Raw genomic sequence first — 13,369 nt, 5'->3', positions numbered from 1 at the left:
AAATCTCCTTGATCAATTAATCAAAAGTAAGAGGTATGGTCAGGTCAGCTGTGGCAGCAAATGACATTGGCATGAGCATCATCATCAGAGTAACAGAGATTTAGGGTTATAATGTCCTTGCTGTACACCTGCGTGAATGTGATTGGATGTTACTGGCCACAACAGTGAACAAGTCAATCATTGTGAAGCATATTGAAAACAGCTGATGCCAGTTAACTTTAGTGCTTTGCCTTAACTAATGCTTTGATTCATTAGTGTTATTTTTCAAGGTGAGGTTAAAAGTAGGTCAAAGTTCCAACAACTTAAAATCTGAGTGTTTCAGCTCAATGTTTCTTTAGTGGTTCTGTTCAGTAGATACAATGTTAGTGCTACATCAGCCAATAACACTTACTCAAAGAAAAAATGTTTTTCACACAATGTGAAATGATTTAATACTGATCATGGGAAAGCAGCTGAAGTGTAGTTGGACCCAGGGATCCTCGAGTTCTTATGGTATGAACGAATTTGGCTGCTATTATTTCCTTCCTTTTATTTAATTAAACCACTCTGAATTTATATCAATTCAATCAAGAATTGTTTAGCTTGTGCTCACAAAAATTAGTCTATTAATAGACACTGATGTTTCATTCCCTTTGGAACACATGGACCAACTCAGCACATCGATGTTTTCACTTAAAATGATCTTTTATCACCTAAATTTGTTTTTGTTGCCGACAGACTTTGAAATGAATAGCATAATGGCACAATAAACTGTAAATCCCTTTTCTTACTTGGCCCATCTGTTTACCCAGAAACCACTTCTGATGCAGCCTACATATAATTCAACTGTGATGAGGAGAGCGTTGGCGAGCTTTTCAGACTTTGTGGTCAACACAGGGTGTGTGTAATGTGTTTACAAGAGTGAGTGTGTGTGTTGCTAATCACACACCCTGTCACAAACCTGCTCTTGGAGCCAGTCGCTAGCCACAGTGCTGTGGTTCTAATTAACAGGCCGGGGCGTTGTGCCCAAGCCGAGTCCTGCTCTTTGGTCTGTGTGTGTGTGTGTGTGTGTGTGTGTGTGTGTGTGTGTGTGTGTGTGTGTGTGTGTGTCTGTGTGTGTGCTCGCGCATGTGTGTGTGTGTGTGTCTGTGATGTGTGTGAGTTTTTGTTGTGTTTACGTGTGCTCCACACTTAAGCCTTATACAGGCAGGTTTTATTATCACATCCTGGTCTCTTTCCCTAAACCCCAAACATCCTAGAGATATTTCATAATGTGCACTCGTAGAAATAAGGGTTCCAAAAGGGCTCTACCCAGAACCATTTGCTTCTGAGTACCCCTTTTTTGAAGAATGGGTTTGCAAAGTGCTATTAGCAGGTCCATTAAAACCTCCTTTTTAATCAAAGCACCCTTTTTGGAAGAGTTCTACAACTATTGTTTAAATCCTTGAACCCTTTCGTCAAGGTTTCTTTGTACATTAATATAAAAGGGTTTTCAGTGTAAGCCCCTGAATGGGTTCTAAATAAATTCCTTAGAATATGAAAGGGTTCTCTGTAGAACCCCCTGTAGGTTCCAAGTAAAACCATTGGAATATAACAAGGTTCTTGTTAGAACCTCCTAGGTGGGTACTAGACAAAATCCTTAGGATATAAAACGGTTCACAGGAGAGCCCACTTAGTGGGGTTCTTACTAGCATCCAGAAGGTGGAAAGGTTCTGGATAGAAACCCCCGGAGAGGGTCTTTGGTGGAACTATTACACCATAGAAGAGTTCTCTGTAGAACCTCTCATCTGGGCGATACCTTTGACAGATGGTTCTAGGTATAACCTTTGTTGGGTTCTAGGTAGAACTTTTTGAAAGGGTTCTAAGTGGAACCTTTATAAAAGATTCTGCCATAAACCAAAAGGGTTCTTCCACTGGGACAAGCTGAAGAACACTTTAAGGTTCTAGTTAGCAACTTTACTTCTAAGAGTGTGGGGAAAACACCCAGGACCTATTAACCATGTGGTCTCTTTTCTTTCTTTCTCTCTCGCGCCCTCTCTTCCAGAGCCCACTCTGCACTGTGTTACTGTGCCAGGTCTAGTTAGTGGGTGTATTTGTCCAATTACCCAGGGGTTTAAAGCTGCCAATCATGCAACGATGCCACATCGTAAAGCCTCATTGCTGAGCTGTGCTCTGTGCCTAAATAAACACCTGAGTAAACACCTTGATAATCACTTCAGTCCACACCTAAACACACACACACATGCACCTTAACACGCACCTACTACACACACCTTGCATGCTCCGCCACCCATGGTGCGGACCTGGTCTCGGGCCAATGCCCAAAGCCGTGGTCCTCCCGCTGTCCGATGTGATTAGAGAGTAGAGAAAATTATGATGTAAACATTCCAACATGGTTTATCAGAAGGCGATGTGGAGTTGTTAGGAAGTGATCTACAGTACTGTCCAATCCATTCTCCATAAATCTGTCTCTGTCCCTCAACTCTTCTCTCCTCCTTCCTGCTTCTCTCGCTCTGTGTTCTGCTTGGCCCTGATCTCCTCATGTCCCTGCTATTATTTATGCTTGTGTTATTTATGACGGGCATTTATGAGTTTGTCTCTGGCCTCACTCTACGAAGCATGCTGGTGAGCCTATTCAACAAGAGACTGGCTCGAAATTTTCAGTAATGATAGGAAAGAACTGTAATTGTGAAGGACTGACAATCTTTTATCTACTGGAAGCCAAACAACATCCATTTTCTGACATTTCTTAAATCTGAACAAGCTTTTATTGAGATGATATAGATACCATAAGCTTAAGAATCCAGGCTCTTTCCTACATTCATACTCACACATCTCAGCAAATATTATTTTTCCTTTGTCTTTTATTGCCTCCACGTCTTAGGAGCGAGTGATCGAGAATCTCCGTGAGCAGAAGGAGCGGGAGGACAGGGTTCGGCTGGAGGAGATGGAACAGATGAGGAAGGAAAACCAGGAATTAAAGGACAAACTTTCAGCCCTGCAGCCCCAGAAACTCTCTTTAAATCAGCCGGCGAACACCAGCCCGAACCAGATCCAGAGGCCTGATGGAGAGGTCAGTATGGGTACTGTGATGTTGTTATGGTACCGCAGGAAGTGAGGTTGTGTACATCAGCGTTTCTCCCTGCAGTGCTTAAGAGTACTGCTTCTGGATTTTTGAAAAAATGTTTAAACACTTAAAAGTTGTGTAATTCCTAAAATATTATACCGTACAGGGTTTCTATAGGATCTTTTGTAAGTCTAATGTTCAGCAGTCTGAATTTTGGGTCTTAAAGTGTCTTAACATGTATTTAATGCAATTTTGGCAGGTCTTGATTGAATTTAAATTATGAGGTTAACATTACTTTGCAGTACATGACACAACCACTTCACAACACAACACCTCAGAGATCTTTTCCTAATCCTGACCAAGTAGTTTTGGTGCCTGAACCTAACTGTTTCAAGTGTGTATCATGTAGTTGTAGGTGTTTCCTTTAACTACTGTGAGTCTGCAGATGGAGCATGAACTTGGCTGGTAAATGCACCAAACACAATCACATTAAGTATGAGCAGAACCAGTTTTAATATTGAATAATGGACAAAAATTAGGAAGATGGATTTATGTTTGAAATGTTGCAGCAACACATCAGAGAACGTGGAGAAATAAGTGAAAAAGAAAGCAAAAACAGAGCCGTTAAGTAAAGCTGTTTAATAAATCAACATTCTTTTAGCCAAAAATCTTATTAGCAATAAATAGAAACAAAAAATCTGGAATTTATTTAGTTTTTTAAAATGATTATTTTCAGTTATCACTTGCAGTTTGGTTAGCTTTAGACAACAAACTACTTGGTTAAGGTTAGGAAATAAAACAGCTTGGTTTGGTTTAGGAAACAACACTACTTGTTAAGGTTTAGGAAAAGATTGTGGTTTGTCATATGGGTGTAAAAATCCACATTGGCTATGGCTATTTACACCTCAGGTGCAAATAACATTGGCTACAGACCTAGGTGTTTGTCTGTGACATGCTAGGCTAGATGCACCTGGGTGCAAGTAACCAAACGGCTATTTCACCCTGGATGCACACAGCGCGTCCATCCAGGATGCAAATATTATCCGGGGGCAGAAATAGGACCTGCCAAAAATACTTCACAGGGGGCACATTATTGAACCACTGGTGTAGATAACACAAAAAAGTGTGTGTATGTGTATGTGTGTGTGTGTGTGTATGTGTGTGTGTGAGAGAGAGAGCGAGAGAGAGAGCGAGAGAGATCTGTTGTGTTGCTTAATTTTCTAGACTTATGTTTTGGCCATTGTTGTAATCATTCTCTAAATATCTAAAATATCCAAAACAAAAATCTGTTGTATTACTTGTGGTTGAATCAGTGTGCATGTTGATATGAGCACTGTACACAACAGCTCAAGAGTTCCAGTCTGGTATGTGTGTGGACTGCAGACAGCCATCAATATTTCACCAGTAACCTCATCCTAACAGACTTGCACACGCAGCAATACGTGTGCCAACCTCTAACATGAGCCCAAACACAAAATGTGATTTCACAGACACCATAAAACAAATAATAACAAGTACCTTTTGCGCAACCTTTGAACACTTCAAACAAACATAACGACAGTTTATAATTATTTTTTATTGTACAAAAAGAATTAAAAGAATTTATTTTTACAGACACTCTGCAGTGGTTGTAATATGCTGTTTGCACCCTGTATTTACACTGCTAACATCTACAGTAATAGTAATTCCACTCTCTTACCTCCCTCTGAGCATCCACTATATTGTTAGCAACTCCCTAGCAAAGGGCCTGCCTGCACTTTGTCCCACAGGATAAAGGGATGAATTAAGAGAGAGTGATTTATGGACGTAAAAGATCCCTCTATTCCTGTTCGGGTGCCAAGTCAGAGGCCTTGCTGTCTTTTTTCTCTCTTTTTTTCCCCTCTCCCAGGCTTACAAGCCAGGACAGACTCTCGCCTTGCCAGAATTTATGAGAATGTTTTCTTTTATACTCATAAAAAGCATACACACATCTCATTCCTGCGAAATGATATCTTGTTGAATGTTGACGTGGTACCACATGAAAGGGACAGCAGCTCAATAACTCTTTGTAGCGAGCAGATTCACACTCCGACAGAAGTGTTGCCATAATTGGACTATTTTGTGTACTCGGCAGCAATCAGGCCTGTTATGTAAACTTACAGATTTTTCAAAAAGACAGATGATGTTTGCATGTTTGTATTTGTGAGTGAATGTGTGTGTGTGTGTGTGTGTGTGTGTGTGTGTGTGTGTGTGTGTGTGTGTGTGTGTGTATGTGTGTGTGTGTGTGTGTGTGTGTGTCTGCACATGCATGCCAGCACAGAAACAACTGTTGGTGTGTGTTTGCGTGGATGTGTGAGTGTCTGCGTGTGTGTGAGTTTGTCGGCGTGTGTTTGATCCTATTGTAGTGCAGTGGAGTGTGACAGGTTGTGAGGCTGTAATACTCAGTGTGTCAGAGGTGAACTGACATGGTGCCTGAAAAGAAAATCTGATCAAACTAATCTACCACAGACATAAACACATTCACCTCAGCGCCATCAGCCACTGTACAACATGATTTGATACTGACAGCCACGTGTACATTTGGTCTAAATACTGTACTAGAATAGTGCTAAATAAAATTCCAGTGTGCTCTGCACAGAGGAAGCTTCACTTGTGTTGTATATGGCAAGAATCCAGCATCAGTGAAACTAAAATGATTTTAAGTTAAACCGTAAAACCAAAAGGCACGGTCAAGTCACACGGTTCTGCATTTACTGCGCTGTCACTCTGACGGCCGGCCCTGTGTTCGCTCATCTCAGTCAAAGATATGGAATAAACTGCCCGCTGAGGTCAGGACAGCAGACATACGGGTCATCTTTCACCAAAATATTTCATAGGTATTAATGTATTGGTGAACGTACTTATGTCTCATTTCTAAAAAACAAACCATAAGCCAAAAAAGACAAAGAAAACAAAGCCCCACCCCAGGTTTGTACTCTACTGAACATGCTTGAGGTTTTTCGCTACATGGAGTTGCATTCGAAGGGTTTAAGTGGTCTTTTTGTGAACTCTGGGGAATATCAATCTGCTGCTGGTATATTCATTTCAAAGTGTCCTGTAGTTGCATCTAATGGTAAGCTTGCAGAGTGCAAACACCTTGTGTCCTGCTCCCCTTTCAAACATGTAGGACAGACTACGGTGGCCACTAAACTTGGGCAAAACACAAAAGGCAGTGTTTGGTTTGTCCGTTCTGAGCTACTCTAGAAACATGCCGGTGCAACATGGTGAATTCCACGGAAGACGACCCAAACCCCCCATAGATATTTGCAGCTAATTCTAAAATAAGGAAAGCACAACAATTTTCTGTTGATTATATGTTCATGAAAACATACTCCTGTGTTATATTCTGCCATATTCTGCAAATAAATCTTACACACTGGACATTTAAAGATACGATGTGGATTCTTCAGACTGAACATGTTGACCAGCATCATGTTGATAGATGGCGGCTTATGTTGTTGTGGGTGCTGGTCATTTGTAGACACTAGCAGACTCCATTTCTAAACTATTGTCAGCTGTTGTCTCTGTAGGGGAACTGAAGAGAGGAAAGACACCCAGCAGCACACATAAATGCCACATCCTTTAAATTTTCCTGGGAGAAAATGTCCTGAATCCTTATATAGAAATCAGTCCACAGGCTGTTACAAACGAGTAAGTTGGGGAAAGTCTCATTTTAATAGGGTTGTTCTTGTACCAGTACCATATTGGGGATGAAGAAATGGTATCAGAACATCTCTAATTTTTAAGTTGCATTACAATCCATTCAGTTAGTCATTACAAAGCTAATGATACACGTTAATTCCTCATAGAGTAGTAAGAATGGCTTTTATTTGTTTTTGCAAATGAGCTCTTCACTTCCTCCTGTGCCTGTCAAGTTTCAATGTCCTTATTTTAAGTTGCTTTAGACAAAACCATCTGCCAAATTAATGTAATTTACAAAACATGTTAAACAACAATAAAAGGCAAGCTGCTTGATCTTATTTAGTAAAGAAATGTCCTAAGCTGAATTCCCCCTTTCTGTCACTTGTGTTAATGCTACTAGAATATTGATGTTACTGAAACGTTTGCAATTCCACAATGTCAGCTTGTCAGATAATTATTTTTCTCGTGAACAGACAAAACATACAGTAAATCCTTTTGAAATGGTTACATTAATGTAACTGTTGTATGAGAAATGTCCTCATTTGTCGTTAATCACAAATTCCTCCAAAAATGGGGAAACAAGCTTTTCGCCTGACTGCGCTGATGTAGTCATTTACCTCTGATACAGATGTAGAGTTTGTGTTTGCCATCAGGTCGTGTACACACAGTGGTCCACTCACTGTATCTGCAGATGTTTGTATTACTGACTCAGCCAAGCTGTTAGCGGTGCTTTTTATCCTGACCTCAGAGCTCTGTTGACTTCACTGCATCCTCATCCTCTTCTCATAAAACAGTATTTGTTGATTCCGAGGTTAATAAAGGACTTCTGGAACTAAACACTGGCTCTTCAAAGGGAAAACCAGTAAAGATTCTCAGGGAAGGCAGTGACCTTTCTAGAGAGGGTTGGCTTAGATCAGCAAGGAGGCACCACACCTCAAATTACTTTTGAGTCCTATTCAAAAGAGTGCGGATGTCATATCTTCTTACTGTGCCTTTTTTGTTGCTTTTTTTTTTTCTTTTTTGTTCCCCTCTTAACTGTTTTGATGAGATCAGATATTGTTTTTTGCACTGACAGATAATAATATAATAATAAGATTCAATGTTGTCTGTACAAAGAAAGATATTACTTCGAGGAGTCAAAACTTTTTTAAATGTTAACCAGCCACAGTGTGGCTGGGTGTCCCCTGACCAGGAGTTAAATACAGTTCAGATTCTGGTGGCCACACATATTTAACTTATTTGTAATATTTACACTTCAGAGACATTTCCAGGAATGATAATAATAATTTCAGTGACCATATATGTAATTGTATCTTTACTGGCCTTCCCCCTCCTGTCATAATATCACAAATTCCTGTTGGACCCGCCAAGCTCTCAGCCCATACTTTCTTCCTGTCTGTGTTTTCCCCTAAAAGAACATAACAAACTCTGGTCCACTTAGGCCTAATGCATTTTCTGCAAGCTCAGATTGGGTTTGATGTGTGTGCACAAGCGTGTGAGGCTAGGTGTGGAGGTAATGGGGGTGAGGATGAAGTAAACAATGACTCTGCTTGCCTTCCAGAGGCCAAGTGTTCCCCAGTTTCCCAGTATTTAATCCTTAGTACAGGCACGTGTGTATACACGTACAGTGACAAGCTTATGGGGCTCAGGGAGGTCACATGTCTATGTATATTGCAGACAGGTTAGTCAAACTCATATCAGTGGATCCACATACACATGTGCATACTTTGTACACATAAACATGTGAACAAAACACAAGTCTACAAAACAACAGAGTCATATGCTGCAATTACGTGACCCTCAGATCGTTATATTTCCCGAGTTGGGAAGTCGTTCTTCCAACTCCCATGTGTTCATGAGCTTTTAAATCATACTATGGAAACAACATGGACACTACAAAGCATAGGGCAGGTTGTTGATTTTGGAGAGTCTGGGCGTTGGATTGACTGAGACTAGAGTCTTAGTAAGGATTCATGTTGCTAACCAAGTGTGCTTGCTATGAATTAATTAAAAAAATGATCAACTGAACATTTATTCTCATCCACCATGTTTCTGCAGTATTCTTAAGCAGACTTGCGACTCATGTGCAAAAACTTTTGCCGACATTTCGAATTGTTTAGACTTGAGGGGGCATCATATGAATTTTCCCAGTCCCAGAACTATTTTCCCAGATTGTTCCTGCAACAATTTCTTTCATCCACCGTGTTTCTGCGTGTATGATGTCAGCATCATACATGCAATGACTTGGCAAGTCAGGTGCCAGAATTTTCACTGACTTTCCAAAATGCTGTTCTGACTTTAAGGGGCATTCATGTGAAAGCTCCCAGTGTATTTTCACATTTGGGAACTAAATTTTCAAATTGTTTCTGATTTTTTCCAACATTTAACTTTGTCCACCTTGTTTATATGTATATGACATCAACAGATGACAACATGCAAGTTGTGCATCAAAATTTTCACAGACTTTCCAAGTTGTTGTTCCGATTTGAGGGGGCATTCACATGTTTTTTCCTAGTGAATTTTTCCAGTCGGGAACTCATTTTCTCCATTATTCCAACAACATTTACTTTCATCTGCCGTGTTCCTGCATATATGACGTCAACAGGCAACAACTCAGCAAGTCATAGCAACTCATTTTTCCAATTATTCAGACAACAGATGAATGCAGGAATAGTCTGAGCTACGTCATTATGCATGCCAGTATCTAAAATACAATAAGTAAAACCTTTCACACATTTAGTTGTGCTCCATACGCTGTGCCCGTGGCTGTATCTCCCATATGCAGGGGAACAACTTGTGCATATGGTTTATCTGGTGGTTCTGTTATAATGGGAAAGAGGCATTTGTTCAGATTGTCGAGTGGTAATAGTTACCAGACACCCCTTGGGGTTTTTTCTAATGACAGACTCAAGCAGAGCTACATGTACAGTCCCAGACTTATGTAGACCTGACAATAAATTGCTCAGTGTGTGTGTGTGTGTGTGTGTGAGTGTGTTTGTGCGCGCTTACTTGATGATGTTTAAACGAGTGGCCTCAGCTGTTTCAACAAGTTAAACAATCTTCGCAAACACAGTAGACAGAGAGAAGTAAAGACCAAGAGAAAGAGGGAGAAGTAAAGAGAGATAATTCTAGGTTACAAACTTCCTCTGGGATATTTTTCTCAGAGAACAAAGAATTCATCAGTGTAACTTTTCAAGGTTTTTTTTTTTCAACATTCTTCTTAGAAAAAAACAGTTGAGATGTTTGGTGGTCTCGTAAAATCACAGCCAACCAGAGGGAGACAGTAATTTTATAATGATAATGACTGAACTCCAAACTCTTCATGACGGACGCCCTGGGGAGACGACTGATAGAAGCAAACCACAGAAAAGCAGGCAGCAGAGGAACCGGGGGGGGTGATGATGAAGAGATGAGAGCGGATGAGGGTACAGATTGGTTCTGCTTCAGTTAGATTGTGACCCTAACCACATATTCAGGATTGACTTACCTTTTTCTTTAGTTTCTAAAGCTCCCCATGAAGGGTGATCTCACATCTGACCACGTGTAATTGTCAGTGTCCAACATTTCACTCCCAGAGGATATTAAAATTTGAAGTCTATACATGTTTTTTTTTATTATATTCTTATTTTCCATCTGTTCTACCTTTTTGTATTAACTTCTAGGTGCCAGCCAAAGTAGATGGACTACCAGCAGTAAGCCCTACAGTAGGTTCTGTCATGTCTGTTGTTTGTTTGTGCTTGCACGTATGTGTGTGTCCATAAAGGACATTTTAGGACATCTCAAGCTCACTCATCTCTCTTTTGCCAGACTGGGCTTAACTTAAATCAGTCAGAGCTGTACTTTGTCACGCTTAGCTCAACATCCATCTACCCTGTCCTTTGTCATTTTCAGCGATACTTAATATTCTTAGCCTTATTTCATCAGCTTCATATGTACTTTGTTAGCTTCTGGTATAATTTATTAGACTGAGCTCTATTTTGTCAGCCTGAGCTTGTTGTTTGTGCTGAGTTCAGATTCAGCTGCATTTCATCAGCTGGCCTTTTGTCAGCTTACTTGTACTTTCAGGTCCATTCTTACATGATACTAATACCTACACTTACAGTTAGCAATGTAGCATTCTAATGTAATTGCATAATGCTAAAATAAACATACTATAAGAAGTTTTATCTGGTTATGAAACAGTCTTATTTTAATACTGATGCCTCTATGTGACCTACACAAGCAAACAAGACCATCAGCAAGGAGACTTTTGAATCTATGCATTGTTTGAAGGTACAGCTTTGTGATTATGGTGCTCAAACTAACCAAAACTAATGTTTAGCTGGTTCATGAGGAGTTCTGAAGAAGAATGTGTTATTCAGTTTGTTGGCCAGCTAGCTTGGCCTATTGGATGTTGAAGTGACAGTGATCTTGAAAACATAGCAGTGCTTGAAAGGTTGAGTCTGAGATATCCTAAACTGGCCACTGAATATGAGCTTTAGTACTGCCTTAAAGCTACAGTTGGTAACTTCTATTAAAAAAACAACTATAAATAACTTTTGTCATATTTGCTGAAACTGTTATAAAATCTGACAATAATAAGCAAGACAGATAATAAAATCTATTTTTTCTGGCTCCTCTTAATGCTCCTACTGGCATTTGCCATAACAAAACCAACTAATTTCTCAAAAAACAACATATTTTATATTCAGTGTTTACATAACTTGTTTGTACTTGTATCATTTCAGCTCTGTGTGAGAGCATTTATTGTGTTTTGCTGTCATTACTGTCACGCTTCTCCTCTGCTCTGTTTTCTTACATCCATGGGCTCTGCAGACACAGAGCAAAGCAGAGGAGAGGCAGGTGACAGATGTCTGATTAAAATTATTTTATTCAGGTGTAATGGATTCTGTTGAAAGCAATTAGGAGCACCAAAAGGACAATGAAGATCCTGTTTTTTTTCATATATTATCTGTATCATGTGTGACCATCAAGATATAATAACATTTTCAGTAAATATGACAAAAGATTTTTTTTTACACAGTTTTACCAACTGTACCTTTAATAACAATTCAGCAGATTTTTTACCTAATTTATCCGCCACCTGTGTGTCCTGTCTCTCCCTCCAAAGACACAAAACACAGAAGAAGCCATCCGCAAGTGTCCAGACATCACAGACCGACTGCGGCTTCTGGAACAGGAAGTGGCCCGCAACAGAGAGGAATCTGGGAAGTCACAAGCGGAGGTGGAGAGGCTTATGGCAGCTCTGAGGGATGCTGAGATAGAGAAATCGTGCAAAGACAAGAAAATTGCAGATCTTGAGAGGTGAGGGTCAAAAATTCAGTGACATTCATATCCATCACAAGACACCATGTGGGTGTCCTCAGAGAGCCGTGTCCTTCCAAGTGACCGGATCTTTGTAAGATCTCAATTCATTCCTAAGTGCTCTATTTATAAAGGAGTAATCCACGAGACATAAACTGTCTAGATTGTGTCCTCCCAGCACTTGAAACCACTTCCACGCTGTCATGCTTTTTGCCTGATGTAATCACACTCTAGAGATGCACACTGTGACCTATGTACATGTGTTGTTTTTAATCATTTGGCTTAATGTTTTATCATTTGTTTCTGCGTATGAACGTCTGCAGACCAGGGTAAGTAGTTCTTAGTGTGCCTCTTAAACATGCCATCATAATACACTATCCATAACATCATGCCATGACTGTTGGGTTGATTTGAAACTTTCCCAGGTATAAAGTTGGGCATTTTGGCTCAAATCTGATTCCCAGGAAGCTCAGATTTGACTATCCCAGTGGGACAGCAAATGTACAATGCATTTACGTCAAACAATCCTGGTCCTCATTCCTGTGACAGCAACAATGAGAGACTTTATATGTTTTCCTCATTTATATCACTGGAGACATATTATAGCCTCTCTGTTGTGTTGACTTCTGCAAGGCTTCTTCACATTTCATCGCTATCATGAGTGCTATCATGTGTGCTTTTCCTCCTTTCATACTGTGATTTCACATATGTGTCTGTACAGCCAACAGATAAGTGGTTTTGCTTCTGTCTTTGCATTACTGTAAATGCATACAGCATTGTGTGTGTGCGTGTGTGTGTGTGCGTGTGTGTGCGCGCACACACCCATGTGTGTGTGCTTGAGTTTGCCAGGCAGGCCGCCAGCAGCATGCCAGTGGGAGGTGGTGTACCCAGCCCAGACACTGGCTGTTTATACTACTCTGTTTATTACTGGCACAGTGCTACTCAATTATCATCTGATTTATGGATTGGCATGGTGTGTATATGTACCCAAATGAGTGGTTGTTTAGTGCCAGCACAGAGTTACTGTATGTGAGTGTTTGTGTAAGTGCGCGTGCGTGTGTTCGTGTGTGTGTGCGTGTGCGTGTGTGTGTGTGTGTGTGAAGAAGAAGCAAAGATGAAAGATGTTTTTGTGCATTTGTACAAAGTGTATATACTTGGCTGAGGTGGGAAGTAACTCACTATAAATGCTTAGTTACTGTAATTAAGTAAAGTTTTCAGGTATCTACTTTACTTGAGTATTTATTTTTCTGGCAAGTTTTTACTTTTACTCCACACATTTGAAGAGAAATGTGCTTTCTACTTCCTACATTTTCAAAACAGGCTTGCATTTGCATTTGAGAGGAATTATTGAATATTTTT

The 13,369-nt window shown here is 40.2% G+C and overlaps 1 protein-coding gene across 1 annotated transcript in view; it reads left to right on the top strand.

The window, feature by feature from the left end:
• Positions 1 to 13,369, top strand: part of LOC146325264 (ERC protein 2-like) — a 232,680-nt gene that overhangs the window by 88,018 nt on the left and 131,293 nt on the right. The window contains exons 11-13 of the mRNA XM_084721167.1: positions 2,864 to 3,052; positions 10,369 to 10,410; positions 11,817 to 12,010. Coding sequence (XP_084577293.1) covers positions 2,864 to 3,052; positions 10,369 to 10,410; positions 11,817 to 12,010 — 425 coding nt within the window. The remainder of the gene's footprint in view (positions 1 to 2,863; positions 3,053 to 10,368; positions 10,411 to 11,816; positions 12,011 to 13,369) is intronic.

This window comes from Lutjanus erythropterus, chromosome 6 (genome assembly GCF_056507025.1).
Source record: "Lutjanus erythropterus isolate fLutEry1 chromosome 6, fLutEry1.hap2, whole genome shotgun sequence".
In the NCBI taxonomy this organism is placed as follows: Eukaryota; Metazoa; Chordata; class Actinopteri; order Lutjaniformes; family Lutjanidae; genus Lutjanus; species Lutjanus erythropterus.
This window is presented reverse-complemented; position numbering and strand designations above follow the sequence as displayed.